This window comes from Scleropages formosus, chromosome 13 (assembly GCF_900964775.1).
Source record: "Scleropages formosus chromosome 13, fSclFor1.1, whole genome shotgun sequence".
NCBI lineage: Eukaryota > Metazoa > Chordata > Actinopteri > Osteoglossiformes > Osteoglossidae > Scleropages > Scleropages formosus.
In genome coordinates, this window is record NC_041818.1 from 29,495,332 (window position 1) to 29,517,962 (window position 22,631).

At 51.1% G+C, this 22,631-nt stretch overlaps 1 protein-coding gene across 1 annotated transcript; it reads left to right on the forward strand.

The window, feature by feature from the left end:
• The first annotated feature begins 351 nt into the window (after positions 1-351).
• LOC108922886 (calmodulin-binding transcription activator 2-like) lies at positions 352-22,042 on the forward strand. Its single transcript, XM_029257186.1, is given in 25 exon segments — positions 352-387; positions 457-597; positions 954-1,021; positions 1,324-1,459; positions 1,560-1,631; positions 4,978-5,146; positions 5,215-5,355; positions 5,452-6,161; positions 6,246-6,557; positions 6,602-6,915; positions 8,231-8,487; positions 9,187-9,321; positions 12,953-13,113; positions 14,153-14,331; positions 14,442-14,520; positions 15,930-16,242; positions 16,444-16,727; positions 17,388-17,459; positions 17,461-17,579; positions 17,706-17,931; positions 18,028-18,099; positions 18,347-18,367; positions 19,795-19,988; positions 20,092-20,166; positions 21,170-22,042. Coding segments are annotated over 25 exon segments (4,350 nt in total). The 3' UTR covers positions 21,234-22,042.
• Positions 22,043-22,631: the final 589 nt, after the last annotated feature.

Sequence of the window (22,631 nt, forward strand, 5' to 3'; positions counted from 1 at the left end):
GTCACACGCTGTGTGTGAGAAACACGTTAGTGACAATGTCTTAATCTCATGGCAGTTAGTTGGTCAACGTCAGACACTAGTATGTCTGTGAGTCCTCAGCATTTCACCCTTTGAGGGCCTTTCTCAGCTCATCCCTGAATAATATGTGTCGAAGCGGACCTTCCGCCTGTTGATAGTGTGCCATCTGTCTCTCTCTCTCTGTGTGTGTGTGTGTGTGTGTGTGGGCAGGGCCAGGGCTGGTGGGTGGAGCCCCCCGTGTTGTGCGAGCCCCCCGTGCTGTGCGAGCCCCCCGTGCTGTGCGAGCGCCCCCTGCCGGCAGGAGGAGCCCTGTACCGCTGTCCCAACTTCAGCATGAGCACCAAGGAGAGCCCAGCGGAGTGCGGCGAGGCTCTCGGCCTTTGTCCTCCGTCCTTCCAGTTGGAGCAGCTGCTCGTCTGAGAAACGCGGCTAGGGTAGAGCACTTTGTGTCTCCGTGTCTGCGCAGAGAACGGGAGCGAGAAGCGCGTGACGCCGGCGTTCGGACCGAACAAGCTGCTCGAGGCCCCGCCCTGCTCGGCCGTTCTCCCAAAGGAGCGTTTCCGGTGGAACGCCGATGAGGTGAGGGCGGGCTGTCGGGATGGAGTTGGTGAGCGGGGACGCGGGAGCGAGAAGCTCGGGTGAGTCGTGGTACACTCTACACCCTCCGCTGTACAGAAGAAAAGGTCATGTGACTTGATGTGATTGTGCAGCAAAGTAAGTCAGAGTTATGATGGTGCTCGCCCTCAATGGGCTTCACCGCGCAGCCTGTGTCTCCAGAAGGGATGCCGTTGTGCAGGCGACTTCACGTTCTTCACACTCTTTTAGTCGTTGCAGTATGGGGGTGGGACAAAAAGCGGTGTGAGCACAGGGCTCAGAGATGTTGGCAGTGTCCCCAAGGAGGAAAGTCAAGAGTCACAGATGTCCCTGTTTCGCAGGAGATTGCATCCTACCTGATCTCATTTGACAGACACGAGGAATGGCTTACCTCCACGCTCAGGACTAGGTGACGTGTGTGTGTGTGTGTGTGTGTGTGTGTGTGTGTTCGTTCATTCTCTTAGCTGGTGGCGTAGTGGTTACAACTGTTGCCTTCAGGCCCAAGAGGTCGCAGGTTTGCGCCTAACCTCCAGCTGTAGTAACCTTGGGCAAGGTACTTAGCCTGAATTGCTCCTGTAAAATTTCCCAGCTGCATAAACGGGTCAGTAATTGTAAGTAGCTTAACAGTGTACGTTGCTTTGGAGAAAAGTGTCAACTAAATTAATAAATATAATGTAACTTAGGCCCTCTCTTTAAATGTCCCCTGGCCAGGCCCCTCAATGGCTCCGTCATACTGTACAACAGGAAGAAGGTGAAGTATCGGAAAGATGGGTACTGCTGGAAGAAGCGGAAGGACGGGAAGACGACAAGAGAAGATCACATGAAGCTCAAGGTTCAAGGTGTGGAGGTGAGCGCCCCCTGCTGGACACACCCGCAAACAACTTCTGTGGTGGGTATACGGTATGGTGATCACTTAATGTGCTCCTCATTCTCGGTCTCTTCCAAAGTGTCTCTATAGCTGCTACGTCCATTCCGCCATTGTCCCAACGTTCCACAGGAGGTGCTACTGGCTTCTGCAGGTCAGAGTGTTTGTCTGCTTTGAGGGATCTTTACTGTGAGGGACCTTCAGTTCTCTCCCTTCACAGTTGCGTTGAGGACCTGTGTACCTGGTGAAAATCCTTCGACCAATGACCGTAGGTGTTCCAGCTTCAGAGACGGACTCAGGTGGCAACCTGACAGGGCCAAATTGGCCCATAACTTCCGGAACATGCTTATTAAATAAGATCCATGATGTAATCAGTAATCAATCTGGAAATGGTACGGCACATTCCAAAGCAGACAACATTGACGCTCAAATGTCATGCATTGCTCAACACTTTGTTTCTCCACGTTTTGAAGTTGTCTGTGTGATGACACTGGTCCTCAATGTACACACCCCGTTGTCTAACACACTTAATTCATAACCCTCTATTTATTCACAGTCAATAGAAGGTTAAAAGTACTAATGTTATTTTATTCATTTGTTCACTAGTGCTATAAAAATCTTGGATACTATCCAGTCATGGGTAATAAAGCAGAGTACTTTTTTATTACAGCCTTTTATTTTAAAGTTTTAAAATGAAAGATGATTTTCAAAAGGGGCAAATGGTAGCATAATGGCCAGCAGTAGTGGCTCCGCTACCCCATACTCCCTAAGCACCTCCCACAGAAATTCCCGGGGAACACGATCATAGGCCTTCTCCAAGTCCACACAACACATGTAGACTGGATTAGCAAATTCTCATGCCCCTTCAATGATCTGTGAGAAGGGTAAAAAGCTGTTCCGCTGTTCCACGGCCAGGGTGGAGTCTGCATTGTTGCTCTTCAATCTGAGGTTCAACTATCAGTCAGAGTCTCCTCTCCAGCACCCCGGCATAGACTTTCCCAGGGAGGCTGAGAAGTGTGATACCCCGATAGTTAGCACACACTCTCCGGTCCCCTTTGTTAAAGATAGGGACCACCACCCCAGTTTCCCAATCCAAGGGCACTGTCCCCGAGGTCCATGCAACATTGCAGAGGTGTGTCAACCATGACAGCCCTGCAACATCCAGGGCCTTAAGCATTTCCGGGCAGATCTCATCACCCCTGGTGCTTTACCACTGTGGAGCTTACCAACTACCTCAGTGACTTCCATCAGGGAAATGGACTCTGACAGCCTGAAAGCCTCTGGCCCTGACTCCTGTAAGGGAGGCATATCACTCGGGTTTAAGAGTTCTTCAAAGTGCTCCTTCCACCACCTGACAACGTCCTCATCAGAGGTCAGAATTTCTCCACTCCTGCTAAACACAGCCTGAGCGAAACTCCTCCGACCCCTTCTGAGCTGCCGGAAGGTTCTCCAGAACCTCTTTGAAGCCGACCGATAGTCGTTTTCCATGGCCTCTCCAAACTCCTTCCATGCCCGGGATTTTGCTTCTGCAACCGCAGCCGCTGCTGCCTTTCTCGCCTGTCGGTACCTGTCTGCTGAGTCAGGAGTCCCCAGAGCCAACCAGGCCCTAAAGGCCTCCTTCTTCAGCTTGACGGCTTCCCTCACACACCGGTGTCCACCAGCGGGTTCTCGGGTTGCCGCCCAGGCTGGCACCAACAAGCTTTTGGCCACAGCTGTGCCTCGCTGCTTCCACAATGGAGGTTTTACACAGGGTCCATTCAGACTCCATGTCCCCTACCTCCTCTGGGACATGGGAGAAGCTCTCCCGGAGGTGTGAGTTAAAATCATTCCGGACAAGGTCCTCTGACAGTTGTTCCCAGCACACCCTCATTAAACGCCTGGGCCTACCGTGTCTGTCCATCGGTTTTCCCCGCCATCTGATCCAACGCACCACCAGATGGTGATCAGTTGACAGCTCAGCACCTCTCTTCACCCGAGTGTCCAGGATATGGGGCCTCAAGTCAGATGAAATGACTACAAAGTCGATCATTGATCTTTGGCCCAAGGAGCTCTGGTACCAAGTACACTTATGAGCATCCTTGTGTTCGAACATGGTGTTTGTTATGGACAAACCATCACTAGCACAGAAGTCCAATAACATTTCACCATTCGGGTTCAGATCGGGCAGGCCGTTCTTCCCAATCACCCCCCGCCAGATTTCCCAGTCATTGCCAACATGAGCATTGAAGTCCCCCAGCAGGACTATGGAGTCTGTAGGTGGGACCCTGTCCAGAACCCCTCCCACCTTCTCCAACAAGGCCAAATACTCTGAACTGCTGTTTGGTGCATAAGCATACAGTCAAAGTTTTCCTCTCTGCAACCCTAAGTCACATTGAGGCAACCCTCTCATCCACCAGGGCAAACTCCAACTGTTTGGCAGCTAGCTGGGGGCTTGTGAGTATCCCCACACCCTGCCTGGCACCTCTCACCTCATGCAACTCCTGAGTGGGAGAGGGACCACCCCTTATCAAGGAGCTTGGTTCCAGGCCCAACGCTGTAAGTAGAGGTGAGCCCAACTATATCTAGTTGGTATTTCTCAACCTCTCACACCAGTTCCAACTCCTTTCCCCCCAAGGGAGGGGGCATTCTATATACTAAGAGCCAGTTTTCATCACAAGGGGCCATGACACCATGCACCACCCTTCCACCTCTAGCTATGCATAGCACCAGACCTCAATGCTAGATCTTGCAGGTGGTGGGCCCACATGGCCCCCCCACAATACCTTTTCAGGCTGAGCCCAGCCAGGCTACATGGGCTACCCAGCCACCAGGCACTCACCTAGGAACACTACCCCCAGGCCTGGCTCCAGGGGTAGGTCCTGGTGACCCTATTCCAGGCAGGGTAAACATTCTCTTGTTTACTTTTTTCATGGAGGTTTTTGGATCATGTTAGTCCAGATCTTCACTCCCCACCTGTTCACCTTGGGAGACCCTACCAGGAGCATAATACTCTCAACAACATAGCTCTAGAGATCCCTAGATCACATAAGCCCTTCCACCACACCAAGGCCCCAATCCAGGAAGGGATCTGGGTAACTTGACTGGAGAAATTGAGGCTAAGTACACTGCTCAAGGGTTTTACAGCAGCAAGTGAGATTTGAACCAGCAACCTTCAGATCCAAACACAGTAGCTCAAACCACTGTGCTACCAGTTGCCCCTTCAGTCACTAAGACCCAAGCGAGCTGAGTTAAGGCGGTCCCACACTCCAGTTCTGGCTCAGTGTTCTTTACTGTGTTGTATTGGTGCACATTGGGGGTTGGGGGTGCACAGGTTGGATTCAGTGCAGATAAAGAAATGGTAATCTGTTTCAAAGTTTGTATCTGGACTGATGAGCATATCTGAGATGAGGAGCGAGTGTATTGCCTTGTTTCTGGAGGAAGATATAAGACAGGCATGTGACAGCAATGAGCCATCTGCAGACGGTCTTTACCTGTGCAGTAAATAAATGTGTGCTTTCCAGCTCGTTCCTGGGTTCCAGAACCCCGACATGGTGCTGGTGCACTACCTGAACGTGCTGTCCCTCGAGGGCTGTGGGGCGATGAGCGGGCCGCTTCTGTGTGTGTCAGGCGACCGGCGGGACAGTCAGTGCTGGACTCGAGAGGAGCTACACTCCCAGCTCAAACCCATGTGTGAGTATCTGAGCCTCCGGTGCGGCCCACTGCCGTCACGCCGTCACCCATGTGCCTCTCCACTCCAGTCTACAGCACGAAGTGGTCCTGCAGCGACAGCAGCGGCGCCCCCGACTTCTCCGTCGATCACCTGGTACAGAATGTGCTGGAGACACGACAGGCGAAACCACAGCCACGCACGTGCTCTTGCCTGTGCAGCACCACACTGGGTGAGGAAGGGGGAGGGGGGCTTCGTTGTACACAAACGGTTGGTTGGATGGTGTCGTGTGACCGGCCGTATTCTCCACATCCCACCCCTTTTGCAGCGGTGCCTGGGGCCAACATTCCCCACCACTGTGTGAGCACCAAGCACCAAGGCAGCGTGGGCGGGGACAGAAAGGCAGCCGGGTGTCTGTTGCTGAGCCCTGTTACCCCCTCCACTCGTTTTGGTGGTGACAGAGAGACCTTGGCTACAGTGGCCCTGCCCCAGAGTGCCTTCATCGTCATGGCAACTGCTTTTGGCAGGAGCCGAGAGAACCTGATGCAGAACCTGAACTTTAGCGGCACTGACATAGCACACCCCTCCATGGCGCACCCTGCGAGCTTAGTCTCCGCTGCAGCCCCCTCCCTGGCAGTGGCAGCACCCTGCAGCTGTGCAAAGTCCCTCCTCAGCAGCACCCCAGGTGTGGCCGTGCTCAGCCTGAATCTGCCCTTGAGGCCCATCTCCGGAGGTACGTTCACAAGTGACCGGCTCGTGTCGGGGTGCAATTCTCCTGGCTCTCTCCCTCTCCCAGCGTCCTCCCCTTGTTGCCCCCTGGCCTTCGACCCCGACTCTTTCCTCAATAGCTCCAAGCGAGGCCAGGCATATGGGGGCACTTCCCAGTCGAGTTGTGTCTCTGCGTCGTTAGCCCCTGACATCCCTTCTCTCGCCCTGCCCCTCTGCCCTTCCTCCCTTCCCTCGTCGCCATCCCGTTCTCCCCTGGCTGAGGTGGGTTGTGGTAGGAGTAGTGCGACCGGTCTCCCTGTTTCCATGGCAACCCCATAGACGCTCTCTCCCTCACTGGTCCTTCCTCTGTCGCCCCTTGGCCTGGAATCTGCCCTGGGTCTGGACCCCCTTCAGATGTTGGAGGTGGAGTCTCAGGATGAGGGGCCCAAGAGAGTGGAGTATCAGGAGCACCAGGAGCACCAGGAATGCGGTCAGAGGCCCGTCCCGGAGCAGCCACTCACTAGACAGGAGGCCCGTCCACATTCAGAGCAGCCAGTGCAGCTGCGACCTTCTGCGCAGTCTCTGCCAGGGGGGAGTGAGATCGGACTGGGCGTGCCACTAGGGGGCCCTGCGGCCGTGGAGTCCCCTGTGCCCGTGAAAGAGGAGCAATCCTTCCTGGCAACGCCCCCTAGTGTTGGGCCAAGGCAATGCCTGTGGAAGCAGCCAGTGAGGATGTCTCTGAAGTCCAAACCCATGGGGACATCTCCCAGGACAGCCAGCTCCCTGACCTGATGTTGGAGTTCTTGGGTGGGGGGCAGGAGCAGCAGGATGAGCAGCTAGAGGCGAGTGGCTCCTCCCACACACACCCGTCACCCCCGTTTCCTGCTGCGGTGTGCTGTGTGGCGCCCCCTCCACTCAAGCCGGCCCCTTCCTTCCTGGCCTTTCCCTCCCTGACGTCCTCGCTGCAGAGTGGCGCAGGGGCAGAGCAGCGGCACCTCGCCATCATAACAGATTTCTCTCCTGAGTGGTCCTACCCAGAGGTGAGCACAGGGCGGCATGGCTATGTGCGGGGCTCTGGGGATGTGTGTGTTCTGCTCAGCGCAGGCTGCCTGTTGTTGCCACATTGGATCACATTGGATTTGGCCCCTCCCGCTGAACATGCCCTCAATTTTGCAGTCTGTAAATTTTTGTGTGGTGGTTCTGTTGTGGAAGCTAACATCATGTTGCACAATATTCATTGTTATGTTTAGGCAATTCATGTGTGAAAGATAGTTGATGCATTGGGTTGTACAGCAACCTCAGGAACCTAGAGCAACATCAGGGCTAAAATGAAAACCAAGGTGTGACATTAATACAGTATTGCTATCTGTCACTGTATCTGTTATGAGTAGCTTTACGCTGAAATTACTCTCCTGAAATTATTGGGACTAAAGTTGTAGGTCATTTACGACTTGTGCTGTTCATGGCTCTAGAGTCACCTTCAGCGCTAAGACAGTTGCCTTGTTCTTCTCACAAGAGGATCCGAAGACACGACCTCTGATATCAGCTGCGCTTCAGTTATCCTCTTCCATTTGCTTTCAGCTCAAACAAAAGTTTAGGGGCCAATGGGAATGAGAAGAGTTGGCAGAAACATGGACTCCTGACCTCTGACCTCTGGTCCCTGATCCCTCTCTGTCTCTCGCTCTGGGGGTCTATCTCTCATTGGGGAGGGGATACAAGGATTTTTTTAACGGCTCGTACCTCAGGAGTGCCAAGCACACCAGACACGTTGTGTGTGTTGTCAACGTGCTCAGCGGCTCAGTGGGACACGCATTGTCATGGTAGAGATGTTTGCGTGTCAGTTATATTGTGTGTTATATCCACCTGCGCACCACTACCACTCAGTAACATGAGTGACAGATACCGATATACAGATTTATTTGCAGGTTATGCTCTCTAAAAATATAACGATGTATTTATGCAAAAGATAGTTATAATAAATAAAAGTACACTCAGATACATGACAAGCTTATGAGAAGATACTGTCTACCGTAGTAAAAGGGCACCCCGATCAAGCGCAGCGCTACTTTTGAGCCGTTATGCAGTCGTTATTGTAGTTCCAGGGCGGGCGTGAAAAGAGTTGATGCGAGAACTCCGGGGGGGCTTTGCTCCGCCTCGCCGAGCCGAAGAGGGACGCGACGGTACCGCGTTACGGGGGCCCCGAAAAGTGCCGACGGAGCGACGGAATCACGAGGGAAGGAGAGGCGCCGGTGCGCGTCGCCTTGTTTCTACACACAGCGAGCTGCACGGCTGCTGCGCGAAAGGAGCCTTTTATAGCGTCGCCGTGTTTTTAGTTTACACGCGACGAGAGAGCACTCGGCGGTGAAGCACTTCTTTGGCACGAGGTTTCTGTGCTTCAGAGGGTCTGTGAGTGTGTGTGTCTCTGTGTGCGCGATGTCTCACTCACTGTTTGGTCCTTTCTGTCATGTCACAGTGACCAGTTGTGACCGGTTCTGGCTTTTTTTGAAACTTGGTGCTCTGCTTCCTCAGGGTGGTGTGACGGTGTTGATCACAGGGCCCTGGACAGAAACATCTGGATGCTATTCCTGTGTGTTTGACCAGAGTACTGTCCCTGCCTCTCTGATCCAGCCAGGAGTCTTGCGCTGCTACTGCCCAAGTGAGAACACCACACACACACACACAGAGGAAAGTGGAAAGATCAGTTTATGTTATGACGTGTGCTATTCTATCGTGGAAAATGTGCAAGGATGGAAATCTGAAAGAGCTATACAAGAGGAAAATGGCTACAGATGGTGTCGCAGCTAGAGCTGTCACTTTGTAGCCAGAAGGAGCTGGGTTCATATCCCACTGCTGTAGTACCCTTGATCAAGATACTTAACTTGGAACTGATACAAGGAAAAGTAGCCAGCTGTGAATGCGCATATCAGTGTAAAAACGCTGTCCACGCTATAAGTTAGTGGAAAAAGTGGTCATGTCAGTGAGTAACTCAAAGAGCGAGCAGTGTACTCAAGTGTACTCCACCCAAACCTTGACTTCTCCTGATGTGATGCACTCTCCGTCTTGTTCTCTGAGGTGTATGTCACTTTGGAGAAAAGCATCCTGGAAATGAATAGATGTGAACGTGAACATGTGGAGCAGAGTAAAAATGCTCTGCGCTGCACTTCGGGACACCAAGAGAGGGGGCGCCGTTGTGTCATCTTTTGCTCTGTGCCTGTGTTGAGCATTGGACTTGTGAAATGCCTTCTCACGTTGCAGAGCTTGAACTAGCTTTGAGCACTTGTCCATCTCTCGGCCAAGTCCAAGAAGGACACGATGGGCTGGTAACTGACCCTCTTTCCCCCCCGGGGCTGCTCAGCTCACGAGGTCGGCCTGGTGGCCCTGCAGGTCCTCGAAGGCATGGCAGCAGTGTCCTCCTCAGTCCTCTTCGAGTACCGTGCCCGCAGCATGGCCTCTCTGCCAAGTTTGCAGCTCGACTGGCCGTCACTTGACGGTAAGTGGACCGAGCAGCCCCTGCGATCCACAGGTCAGAGGTGTGTGTCCAGGGTCCGGGGCAGATGACTGTCATCCTTCACCCTTCCATCTTCACCGAGGGTTTCCAGGGTTCCAGGAGCTGCTCCTCCTCCGACTGGCTTGCCTTTCTTCAGTGTTTAGTGAAGTGTGGGTGTGGATGTGGGGGAGGAGGGGGTCACTGAGCAGCTGAGGACCAGAAAGTAGGATCATCATATGTGTGTGTCTGTGTGTGAATGTATGCGTGTGTGTGTCTGTGTGTTTGGCCCAGTTGTTTTATGCTCACTTGTTGTCCTCCCATCCTCCTACTTTAACAAGACTGAATTAGAGCACATTACCACAGGGCCTCAGAGGACCGCAGTGCTGCTGGCTCAGGAAGGTTTTAAACACACACACACACACACACACACACACACACACACACAATCTTTACCTTTACTTGTCTGTTACACACTTTTCTTCAAAGTGGCACACGAATCAGAGTAAACAAAGGACATCAACAACTGACAAAGAGCTTTAGGCACGCACGCATGCACGCTCACACACAGCTTATGTGTGTGACGCCACCATGTTGCTGGTTCACATCCCTCCAGTAGCTCCTATAGAAGTGACATTTGAATAGCAAATACACAGATAATCGTAGCAGATGATGTTAAACTCATTTATGAAGCTGCCAAGGGATCAGGAAGGACTCAGCAGCTCTGAGGGACATACTCTTTATTGAAAGGATAACTCAATGTGTCAGTACCTAGCACGTGAATACTGAGTATTAGTCCAACACACACCTACTGTACAGGCCACAGGTATGCAAACCCTCTTCCTAAAGCTGCTGCAGGGCCCCTTGCATTGTGTGTTGAAGCAGCAGGGTGATGTGATAGCAGAGAGAACAACGCCCCCTTCTGCTGGACAGTAGTGTGTGCACTCTGGCAGATTCCTGGGCTCAATACGAGTATGTGAGCCATGACTGCTTGGGGAGGAATATGAAGTGGGTGTATATGTGTGTGCGTTTGTGTGTGTTGCACCCATACACTTCTCACACGTGCATGAAGAGGATGAGTTCCTTGCCAGAGAAAGGCCTAGACTCGTCCATGAGGGGGATGGCGATGGGGACAGAGGGACACAAATACTGGCAGGATCTGGGAGGAGAGGATTACATTTTCCGAAGCGCAGGATTTCCCCGGTGCTACTCACTGATGGATGGCATGGAGCTGTTTTCCACTGTCAACACTTAGCCACCGCCCCACACACACACACACACACACACACACACATATATTGAGTGCTTTCCAGTGAGCTTCTTTGTGGAAATGAGTGTAAGGTTTCTACACAAAACACACTGGGACCCTGCCGGTATGTTATTAGTGTAGCTTTAAAAATGTCACAAGATTCAAATTTCACAGGAATAGCTGTGTGTGTGTGTGTGTGTGTGTGTGTGTGTGTGTGTGTGTGTGTGTGTGTTGTTAACTGACGCCTACAGTGTGACATCTAAATATGTGTATGTTTGTGTGTTTTTATGCCTCTGGGTCTCTGTAAGTGTGTCAGTGAAGTCTGTGTGTGTGCTGCCCTAGTATGCAAGTGATGTCAAAGTGTCCAGCTCAGCCTGTTGCTATTTCTGACTGTCTCTAACCCAGTTTAAACCCCCGAATGGGGGGGTGAAGCGCGTCATTGGCCAGTTTTATCTCCCTTTGAAGAGCCCCCCCCCACCCCCCAGCCCCGCCCCGTCACGTCCCCAAGGGCACCTCTCTCCCATCTGTCATCCATCGCTGCCTGCACGGAGTGCCATGCCGCATTGTGCCAGCTGGCCAGTGTGTGTAGCAGCGTTCGCCTCAAGAGCTGGGACTCCCCCGCGCTTGGACCTGCACTCGGACCCGCATTTGGACCCGCACTCCATGTTCTTGCCACAGATGCTGTCGGGCTCCTCCCTTCTGTGGAGTTGCTACTCATCTTCCTTGCATGCTGCTCCATCTCTCCTCCTTCATCACGGTCTCTCTCCACAGTGGACCCTCGCCCTGTTTAACTGTCTGTGAGTGTGTGTGTGTGTGTGTGTGTGTGTGTGTGTGTGTGTGTGTGTGTGTGTGTGTGTGTGTGTCTGCGTGCGCATGAGAACACCCCCGTGCTCTGTGCCGCTTCCTCTTCTCACGTAATGATTCCTGTGGCTGCTGCTGGTCTGTGTGTCGCCCCCCCGCAGGAGGTGTGAATGGCTCCGCGTCCTGCTCAGTGGTAACCACAACTCTGTGTGTGTGTGTGTGTGTGTGTGTGTGTGTGTGTGTGTGTGTGCGCGGCGTGAGGGAGTAACAGAGAGTTGCTGAGTGGTGTCATTTTTCACAGGTCCATTTAGAGTCCCCTGTTCACCATCATCATCCTTATTATTATTAATAACTGATGTTCATATGGAGAGCTCGCTGTGCTCCGGCTCTGCTGTAGAGTCCAGGCCACGGGGGGCAGGAGACACGCAGCTTGGAGGCTCCGGGGCCCTGGTGCCGATTTTTGGGTTTTTGAGGACTTTTTTGGGAAGCTGCCCCTCCCCTCCTCCCCCCTGGGGAGCAGCAGGGAAACTGACTGCCAGCAGAAATGGAGAGTGCAGAGGGCACACGTGGCCTTACAGTGCTTACAGGTACGCCCACAGGTGTGTCTGTGTGTGTCTGTGTGTGAGACAGGTATGCGGGTCTCCATCTGCACTGGCCAGCACACAAACAGCGCACCTGTGGAGAGGAGCCCAGTGAGGGGGACAAGAGGGCGGTGTGTCTGGAGGCAGCGCAGGGTACCCACTATGCTCTGTGACCCTGGAAAGGTGTGTGGCTGATCTGACGAGTTTAGAGGTAGCTCTCTGGTGGTCATGCTTGCAGTTTGTGTGTGTGTGTATGTGTGTGTGTATGTGTGTGTGTGTGTGTGTGTGTGTGTGTGTGTGTGGCTTTCGTCTGCTTTGTTGCAGATGGTGCTTCTCTAACTGTGAACACTGGCTGCCCTGTCCTAGTGTGTATCTGAGCTGCATGTTCTAACATGCTAAGCACATGCAGCTCAGATACACACCTTTGGACCTAGAGGCTCACATTGAGTTTGTCTGCTTGTGTTTTGCTGCTGAGGGACCAAAGGAAATGAGCCAATGGTGGCGGCAACCACTACAGCTACAGTGCAGTACTGCTACACCAGTAAATGTGACACACAGCTCGACACATGGCTGTGGGGTGCATTGGTCCAGGTGTGTGTGGGCAGGCTGGGAAATGGTGAATTGTCACTTAAGGCCACATTTCCAAGCCGTTACACTCAATAGCACTACGTTTGTTGAGGGAATAAAACTTTGATTTTGAAGTAAAAGGAAAGTTTATGAGTAGAGGAAAACACCGCAGGAAGGGTAAAAAAAGAAAAGTGTGGTATATTTAACACTGTGGCCCTTTGTTGGAGAAACACGGTTCCTAAGTACTGAGCTCTTCTGCAGTGTCATCAGGTGTTGGGTCACCTACAGGGTCACGTGGCGCGCTGTGCATGGAGGGTTTCATTATGGGGTGACAGGTGCTGTCCTGCACACGGGGACCTTCCTGTAAGCCCGAGACCCCCTGAAGGACCCCCCAGTGGACCCCCAAGTGGACCCCTGACGAACCTGTGCTCTCTAACAGATAACCAGTTCCGCATGTCCATTCTGGAGCGCTTGGAGCAAATGGAGAAGAGGATGGCGGAGATGACGTCCCCCACCGGTGGCACCGGTCAGCAGCCGCAGGGCACCCAGCGTGGCCCCGTCCCAGAGGCCCCCGTGGCGGACGAGAGCAAGCAGAGCCCGGTCAGTGTTGGAGTCGTGGAAGTCCTGCGTTACGTGGAGCGCGTGTGGCGTGTCGCGTGTGGCGTGTCGCGTGTGGCGTGTCGCGTGTACACGAGCCCGATCTGTTTGTGTGCCAGATGCTAATGGGGGTGTTCAGGTAGCGCAGTGTCTCACTGAGGACGCTGCTCCTTTAAATCCTATAGAATGGCCCAGGGACCCCCCCACAACAGGTGCTTCCACGTGCCTCGCTCACTTCCCCTCTTCCCGTCGCGTCCCCTTTATATTTTCCATCCTTTAAGTCGTCCCCCTGATCTCGTTCTCCATGCGTTCTCTGCTCATGTCCCTGCTCACGTCAGCCGGTGGCCCCCCGCGCACCCCCACCCGGCGCGCATTCTCAGCAATGCTCGCCTGTTCCTTGTTGCTCATTTTTAGCTGTGTCCTCTTGCGTCAAAGATGAGGAAGGGAGAGTTGGAACGCGGAAGAGGTTTCCATTCCGGTGGAGGGAAAAACTCGAGGGAGGGGCACAGAGGCCTGGGGGGCAGCCATGGATTTAATGTTTCCTATCAGGTGGCTCTGAATGGAAAAGAGATGGTCCTCCAACTGTGTGAGTGAAAATAGAGACGGGGAGACGGGCCTTGAAATAGGAAAGGAGAGAGAAAGGATGGCAAGGCTGCTGCTCTTGCACTTTGTAGCGGGAGGCAGGTGAAAGACGGAATGTGCAGCGTTCCGCGGTAACGGACAAAGGGGGGGAAGGATCGAGTCAAAGTCAAAAGTGTCGCTGAAAAGAACTACGTGTGAGAAAAGGACTTGAGCGGCGGAGTCACTGTCACTCTCTTCATCTCTTGAGTTGGACCTCCCAAATGGACTCGCTGTACTGGAGCACTTTGCTCTCAGTGTGTGTATAGGTGTGAATGACGAACATCTATGTACTTGCTACATCTTTAACATAACTAATACAACAGCAGTGGATGTACTGTACACTTGGTGTTGTTGGATTTGTCCTCAGCGCCCTTCTTTGTGTCTTTGTGTCTCTCTCTGTGTCTCCTTCTGTGTCTCCCAGTCAGGGTCATGGTTCGAGCAGCGCATTGTGGCGCTTTTTGAACGCATGATGGCAGGGGGCCGGTGGGGCGGGGGGAGTGAGAAATTGATCCACTCTGTGAGACACAGAGGAATGACCCTACTTCACCTCGCTGCTGCCCAGGGATACACTAAACTCATACACACCCTCATACACTGGAGGTAGGTACGCACACATCCTTGCCTGTGTTCCTGAAATGTACTCGCTGCAGTCCATTCGTACATGCGTCAATGTTTCCTCCTCCTCCTCTTCGTCCTCCTGTTGTCTCGAGGAGTGTGAATTCGGACAGTCTGGATCTGGAAGAGGAGGTCGACCCCCTTAACGTGGACCACTTCTCCTGCACACCACTAGTGAGTTGTCCCCAGATTCTTGGGTTACACTACAATATGAGAAAATGGAGAAATGAGAAGATTTGTTCTCTCGTCACTGTTCAATGTTCAGTTCAGCTCAGTTCAGTGTATTTTTATAGAGCCCTGAACAAAAGCATAAGACAAACAGACAAAAGATAGTTGGCTATATATTAAATTGGCACAGTGTCCATGCGGGTATCAAAGCTATTAGTATGTCTACTGGTCACGGAGGAAAGGAACAAAAAGTTCCCAACTGAAAGTGAAGGGAGAAAAAAACTCCGGGGGCCCAGGTGCCAGAGAATGCCCCCTCCCTCCACTCCTCCTGAAGCCAATGCAGCAATGTAAGTACTGCTTTTATATGGTCGTACTTCCTAGTTCTTGTAACAATTCTCGCAGCAGGATTTTGTACCAACTGTAGCCTGGATACAGTATGGTGCGGACAGCCCCATAATAGCACATTGCAATAGTTCCATCTGCTTGAAGCTTCTACCTTTGGTGCTAAAGATTGGCGTGATTGTGTCAAGAGTTTCAGCATCGCCACCCACCACAAGTACCTCTGTTTTACTGGCATTCGGAAATAAAAAATTACTCATACATAATTTTATACTGGTGAAACAATTAGCTAAAGACACCACATGTGATTGGTCATCATTTACATTTATTGATTTTGCAGATGCTTTTCTCCAAAGCGAACACAGTATTTTCTTTGAGATGTACGTCATTACGTTAGGAGAGACGTAGCTGCAGAGGTGTGATTCTTAAATACAGTTAGTTTGTTTTCCTCACCATATGCACTGATGTTTGTCACAGAAGTTCGACGTTCATCAGGCTTAAAGGAAATGTATAGCTGTGTGTCATTGACATATGAGTGGAAACTTACATTGTATTTGCTCATAATATCACCCAATGGTAACATGTAGAGTGAGAACAATAATGGACCCAACACAGAGCCCTGAAGCACACCATATTGAACATATAATTGCTCATGTAATCGATACGTTACTAGTACTATTTTCATCAAGATGTTGCACGATTTTGGTCTTACTGTTGTCAAACGACAACGGCAGGTATCGATCAAAGGGTAACAAGTAATGATCGGGAATAGTTTTGTTTAGAGGAATAATATTTACATTATGAACGTGTACGCCGTAAGTTATGATGAGATCGAGCGTTTGGTTACGGGAATGAGTAGGACCGTAAACAACTTGAGTAAAACCGGCGGAACTTAAGAGAGACTTAAATCTATTAGTGAGAGAATCTGACAACAAGTCCATATGAATATTGAAATCACCCATCAAGCTTATTTTGTCATGAGTGATGAATAAAGGGGCTATAAAGCTACAAAATGTTACATTTCGTGCATAGATTTTGCCAGTCTCTGTATATTAGTTATTGCTTCCTGCCCCCAGATGTGGGCGTGTGCACTCGGCCACCAGGGGGCAGCAGTGCTACTGTACCGCTGGAACAGCTTGGCACTGGGCATCCCGGATTCTCTGGGGCGTCTGCCGCTGACTGTCGCACGCTCCCGAGGCCACAGCCACCTGGCCCGCCGCTTGGAGGAGATGCATGCCCAGAGCACGGACCCTGAGGAGCTTTGGCTCGAGACCACAGACCCAGGGGAGCTCCGGGTGCAAAGCTGCCACTGGGGCCACGCCAGCACCTGTCGGCAGCACCCGTTCCTGCAGCTTCCCCTCTCCCCGATCTCTACGAGTCCGGACACAGGTGAGAGCTGTGAGTTGGGAAGCTTTTGGCTTGTTTGCATCACTCTGAACATTTTCTCACACTATTTCAAATACAGTGAAGCTCTAAGTGAGAAGCAATAAGGTGTCGACAGATGGGCGAGTGGGTGTGTCTCTGGCCAGCTCTGCTACTGCTGCTTTATACATCCACAGAGATCTTCACATGTTGCTCCCTGTGTTCCAGGTCTCAGCTGTTCCAGTAGCACAGCCTCGCCCTCCCCAAGCTCTGCTTACTCCAGCTGCTCCATGCTCTCCAGCCCCCGTGCATACAGCCCTCCTGAGCCCATGGACATTTCTATGCCTCCCCCCCCCCATGCCTCTGTGCCACTGCTGGCTGAGGTCCCTGACACCAGTAACCCTGGTCTGCCTGCCCCCCGCCGGGACCACACTAGCTTTGAGGCAGAGCTGCTGAGCTACAGCGAGAACGCAGAGAACGAAGACCTCATGCCTTCAGTGGAGGACCTGCAGGTGTGAGACACCGCAAACACACACGCACAGATTGAAAACCTAGACTTCACATTCCGTGGTTCACACATGAAGCAAAACTTCTGCACAGATTCTGATAAAATTAAATAATTTGAGACATGTGGAATGTGAAAAGGTAAAAAATTAGTTTTTGAAAAAATATGCCCCTGACACAGGGGGTGTGGTGGCGCAGCGGGTTTGACCGGGTCCTGCTTTCTGGCAGGTCTGGGGTTCAAGTCCCGCTTGGGGTGCCTTGTGACGGACTGGCGTCCCATCCTGGGTGTGTCCCCTCCCCCTCCAGCCTTATGCTCTGTGTTGCTGGATTAGGTTCTGGTTCACCCTGACCCCACTTGGGGCAAGTGTGTGTGTGTGTGTGTGTGTGTGTGTGTGTGTGAGAGAGATGTACTGGTGAATTTAGGCCAGAATGTCAGCAAGACTCACAAGTGGGGGACAGTTGGTAGTGTAGTGGTTAGAGCTATTACCTTTGGATGCATGGGTCACAGGTTTGAACCTCACCTCTGGCTGTAGTACCCTTGAGTGAGATATTTACCCTCAAAATTGCTTGTGTAAAATTACCCTGCTGTATAAATGGGTAAATAGCTGTAAACTTGTAACATTGCCAAGGTGATATCAGCTCAAAGGCTGTTTCACTGCCCTCTGCAGGTGGACATGGTGGCCCTGGCAGAGCAGATTATTGAGGCCACGCCTGAGCGCATCAAGCAGGAGGAGTTCCCTCGGGGGGGCCGAATCCCCGCTAAGAGAGAGACGAGGCAATTCTGCCATTCAGGACACCATGCCTTGGCTGGCCTCCTACCTGGACAATGTGGACAGCCAACCCAGCTTGTCGCTGCCCAGGTAGATAGAAGTGTCTGCTCTCTTCCTGTAACGCTGCTTTTCCCTCAGCTCCGCGCCTCCTCCTTCCACGTCCACCACCCATACGTGCTGTAAGTGACACACTTTTGTGCCACTCGCTGTGATCAGCAGGTGTGTTTGCCACGCTCCGCTCGCACAGCCCCCATCGCCCCTCAGCACCCTAGCGCTGCGGTGGCTGCGGCCCCCCAGCAGTGCCGCCTGGGCCGAGTTCCTCAGTGCGTCGGCCAGCGGGTGCGTGGAGCGCGACTTTGCCCTTCTCACGCTGAGCGACAGTGAGCAGAGGGAGCTGTATGAGGCGGCACGCGTCATCCAGAACACCTTCCGCAGATACAAGGTGTGGCGCCCACAGGAGTCTCGGCCTTTTGGGGGAAGGGTGAGTGGGCGAGCTCTTAAAGAGGCTACTAAGGGTGTGTTTCCCTCCCGCTGGCAGGGCCGCCGTCTGAAGGAGCAGCAGGACCGGGCAGCAGCTGTGATCCAGAGATGCTACCGCAAGTACAAGCAGGTGCCGTAACAGGTGGAGGCGGTGGCAGTGGCTGGAGCTCTGTGATCGCAAGGGCACCGTGAGCTATCTTAACAGCAGCCCAGTCACAGTTCTTCCTCTTCCCAGATGTGTGTGTTGAGACACAGCTCACCAAAGGACGCTCGCATGTCATGTGTTTGTTTGCGTGTGCGGATCCTGTGCTTTGGCTCTCTTGAGTCACTGCCTCATATGAAAGCCACACTAATGCTGCGTGTGTCTCTCTGGCCAGCTAACGTGGACGTCGTTGAAGGTAAATGTCTCGCCTCTCCTCGCAGTGCTCTCTCTGGTCACTGACTGTGCACATGGGGCTATGTGATGAGTCCATGCACCCGTACACACACGAAACTAAAGGAAGTGACATCACCATTGCAGTGGTGCCCTGTGACGTGTTCTGCAGTGGGTCGTGTGCTCTGCTTGCTGCCCCTCACTAACGCATTGCAGAAGCTTACATTTACTGACTGTGATGTCTCTCATATTACCACATTGCAGTACACTGGCTCCTCGGGTATAGCTCCAATGTCGCTTGGTGATCGGTAACTAGACGAGGAACGTCGTGCGCGTCTATGGGATGAGTCGCTCAACAAGTGGCATCGAGTAGGAGTTTGTGGAGATGTATTTTTCACTTCCACTCAAGTTAGTTTTATTTTGAATGTAGCTTGAAGTAGCTAATCCTAACCTTAATTAAAAAAAAGAAAAATTGAGAGAAAAAATCTAAGTGGTATGTTTTTCTTTTGTGTGTGTGTGTGTGTGTGTGTGTGTGTGTGTGTGTGTGTGTGTGTGTGTGTGTGTGTGTGTGTGTGTGTGTGTGTGTGTGTGTGTGTGTCATTAGGAGGGGGTTGCTGTGGTGCAGTGGGTCTGTCCTGTGCCTGCTCTCTGGTGGGTCTGGGGTTTGAGTCCTGCTTGGAGTGTCTTGCGACAGACTGGCATCCCGTCCTGGGTGTGTCCCCTCCCTCTCCAGCCTTACGCCCCTGTGTCACTGGGTTAGACTCTGGCTCACTGCGACCCCCACTTGGGTCAAGCAGCTTCAATCAGTGTGTGTGTGCGTGTGTATGTATTATTAGGCTTTCATGGATTGTGACTTAATTTACCCACAGTTTACTAGTTTGCCATTTTACTCTCACAGAGATGAGAAGGTGCCCCAGTCACACAGGTTCTGTCCTTAAGCTCGGTCAGACCTTCTTGGAGTTCCTGCATTCAGGCACTCACTGTGTGTCTTGTTTGTAAGCTGTGACTCTGCTCCTGCTGCATTGTCCATGTTGCTTCATAAATGACACTTTCTCTGTTTGTGTGTGTGTGTGTGAGCGAGAAAGAGACAGAAGTAACTCCAGACTGTAGTTTATCACACCAAATTTGTAGGAAGGTGATGAGGATTAGTCTATCCTGAGTTTTATGCGCCTGCTTGAGCGATGAACATCAGTGCATAAAGTGGAAAGAAACAAACTAGGTTTATTTAAGAATCACATGTCTGCAACTATGTCTCTCTTTCTCCGAATGTAATGTACGAATTGTATTATCCATCAGATGTACGTCACTTTAGCAGACGCTTTTTCCAAATGAATACATGTAAATGTAAGTGTACCTCTGTGGGCTTACTGCTCCTTCGCTCACAGTACTATGCTTGAGTGGCTCCTTCCTCTGAGGTGTGAACCCGTGTCCCTCGTTGTCGCGTTACCCCAGTATGCCCTGTACAAGAAGATGACCCAGGCAGCCATCTTGATCCAGAGCAAGTTCCGCAGTTACTACGAGCAGAAGAAGTTCCAGCAGTCACGGCGGGCGGCTGTGCTCATCCAGCAGTACTACCGCAGCTACAAAGAGTACGAGAGGCTGAAGCAAGGGCACCGCGCGCCGGGGCCACTTAACCCCAAAACCAAGTGAGACACTGAATTGGCACATCGTGTGCCCTTTCTCCTTACTTGCAGCATGTCACACGATCCTCGTAACAATATGAACCCCGAAGCCTGCTCTCTGTCCCAGGAGCTCGTTTCTCACCAAGAAGCAGGACCAGGCAGCACGCAAGATCATGAGGTTCTTCCGCCGCTGTCGACACCGGTAAAGCACATCACCCTCCTCGTCTCTCACTTGCTTTATTTTCTTATTTTCTTATTAACACTTTTGTAATGTCAAGTGACACGTGAAACATTTTAGTCTATTCAGCTGACTGCAATAAATATCAAGTATTACTGCAGCATAGCAAGCAGTCAGCATAGATGAGAAATGTGCCATGAGAAGAGGTTTTCTTAGGAATTACAACCTTGGTGAGATGGACACCACACAGGGCAAGCAGCTGCTCCTGCACACCTTGTGCGTCCCGTGGCCGTCTCTCTGACAACCTGTGACTTTTTACTGTAGCATAAAACTGTCATGTGTCATAACAAGGAGCCGTAATGCCTTACCTTTCTGTTTAAAACTTGAAATGATAACAGAATTCTCTCAAAAGGCAGTGTCATTAGAAATGATTCTGTTTACTCTTCATCCGTTGCCATTCGTACGCTCAACGGGACAGGGTACCAGTGATAACAGTAATTGTAAGAATTGCCGCATTCGAGTTCTAGTTATAATGTTAGTCCTTACTTGATATCATGGCTTTAAAAGCAGCTTCTCTGGGCTTTACAGTAAAGGAAAAAGATATTTGGCTTGCAGCTCTTGGGCACTTAAAATATTAGAGCAGAAGTAAAACATTAAATCCAAAGACTAGGAGAAAGGTTACTTCAAAGAACAAATGCATTATGTAAAAGTGATTTTGAACATGTGTGTCTTAAGCCTGGATTTAAAGGTGTCCCGAGCAGTTCTAACTGAAAACCGAGTCCAAAATATCAGATGTCCTCTGTGGTTAAAAGGCAAGGCAGGAATTTTGCAAGTTTGTTGAAAAAGTTTTGCAACTCAGAAACGCATTCTTTATTTATGCTTGACATTTAAATGAGTGTAGTTAATGCTTTGGGATAATTCTCTTTACTAGCAGGTTTTCAGGACTAAAATTATTTAGTGATTCAAGCCTTTACATCCAGAGACTCTTGTAGTTGTTGATGTGTTTTTTTCTCTGTGTCCTTTACAGGATTAAGGAGCTGAAACAGAGCAAGGAACTGGAGAAGATGCAGAAGAAGGGCCTAACCACCTAGTATAGTCTCTCTTTCTCTCTCTTTCTTTGTCTCTCTCTCTCTTTCTTTCTCTGTCTCCCTCTCTCTGTCTGTCTCTCTCTCTGTCCCCCCCGTACATACTTCCTCTGCCTTTGCATAGTGAAACACACTCCTACACACAGTGCTGCTGTCAGTAAGATCTTCCTCACTCTGCCTTGTTTTTCTGCTCAGAGATGAGGGATCTGAGCTCCTCTGTCTGTCTGTAATTGGCCTTCAGCGGCGTGAAGCCAGGCGGCCAAAGCAAGCGTTCCTCTCGTCCCGCGTGGTACTGAAGACAGGAGCTGCAGGGAAGAGCAAAATACGCAGCACTGCCCTTTACCTGCCTACCTACCACTTCCCACAAATTTTACGCTGGAATATGGTCAATGTAAAGTTTTGAAGACGTATTATTACCTGAGCTGTACACTTAATCCCTGCGCAGTGTTGGAGTGAAGCGACGCACATGATGTTGGAAAGGCCTCGTGGAACTCTTCTGCACATGGCTTCGGTGACACGGTGCACCTTTCTGCTGCTTCTTCATGCCATTGTGCCTGTGCTGGGGCTGTCGATGGGACACGCTGCTGCAGGACTCTGGGCACAGGGTCAGCGCTGAGCATGTGGAGCAGCTGCGGAGCCACAGGGAACAGAGAGAGCAAGAGCGACTCGACCCCGAGGGGAAGAGCGGCTGCGCTCTCCTGGTGCAGCTGTGGACACACTTAGGGGAAATGTGGTATAATAGCAGTACAGTCAGTCCCCGGATTACGAATGAATTCCGTTCCTCAGTCTGTCTGTAAGTCAGATTTTGACGTATATCGGAACAGTTAGGTATGGTGGGTATCTAACATCAGTTAGTCAAATATTTGTCTTAGTATATAGTATATCATGTACCTTTCTGTCCATGAAAAACATTAAAGAAACACTTCCGGATACACTAAAACATCTTTAACAATACAGTAATAATAAGAAAAAATAATAACAATAATACAATGAAATGATAATAACAATAATAATAAATGTAACTACAGTATTTATAATAGAGAGAGACAGAAAGAGATAATAAATGTTGCTATCTATTTATAATAGAGAGAGAGAGAAGGAGAAAGAGAATGTGTGTATGTGTGTATGTGTGTAGGTATAAAAAACATTAAAGAAACTTTGTTTGCTTTTTCAGTGTTTGTTGGTCTTTCACCTTTTTCCGATTGCTTTATTATTTCCACTTTAGTTCCAGTCACGATCATTTTCCTTTTCTTTGATGCATCACCATCACATTGCAGCACGGTGGCACAGCGAGTACCGTTGCTGTCTCACAGCGCCTGGGTGGTGCAAGAGGACGTGGGTTCGATCCCCGCCCAGTCTGTGTGGAGTTTGCATGTTCTCTCCGTGTCTGCATGGGTTTCCTTC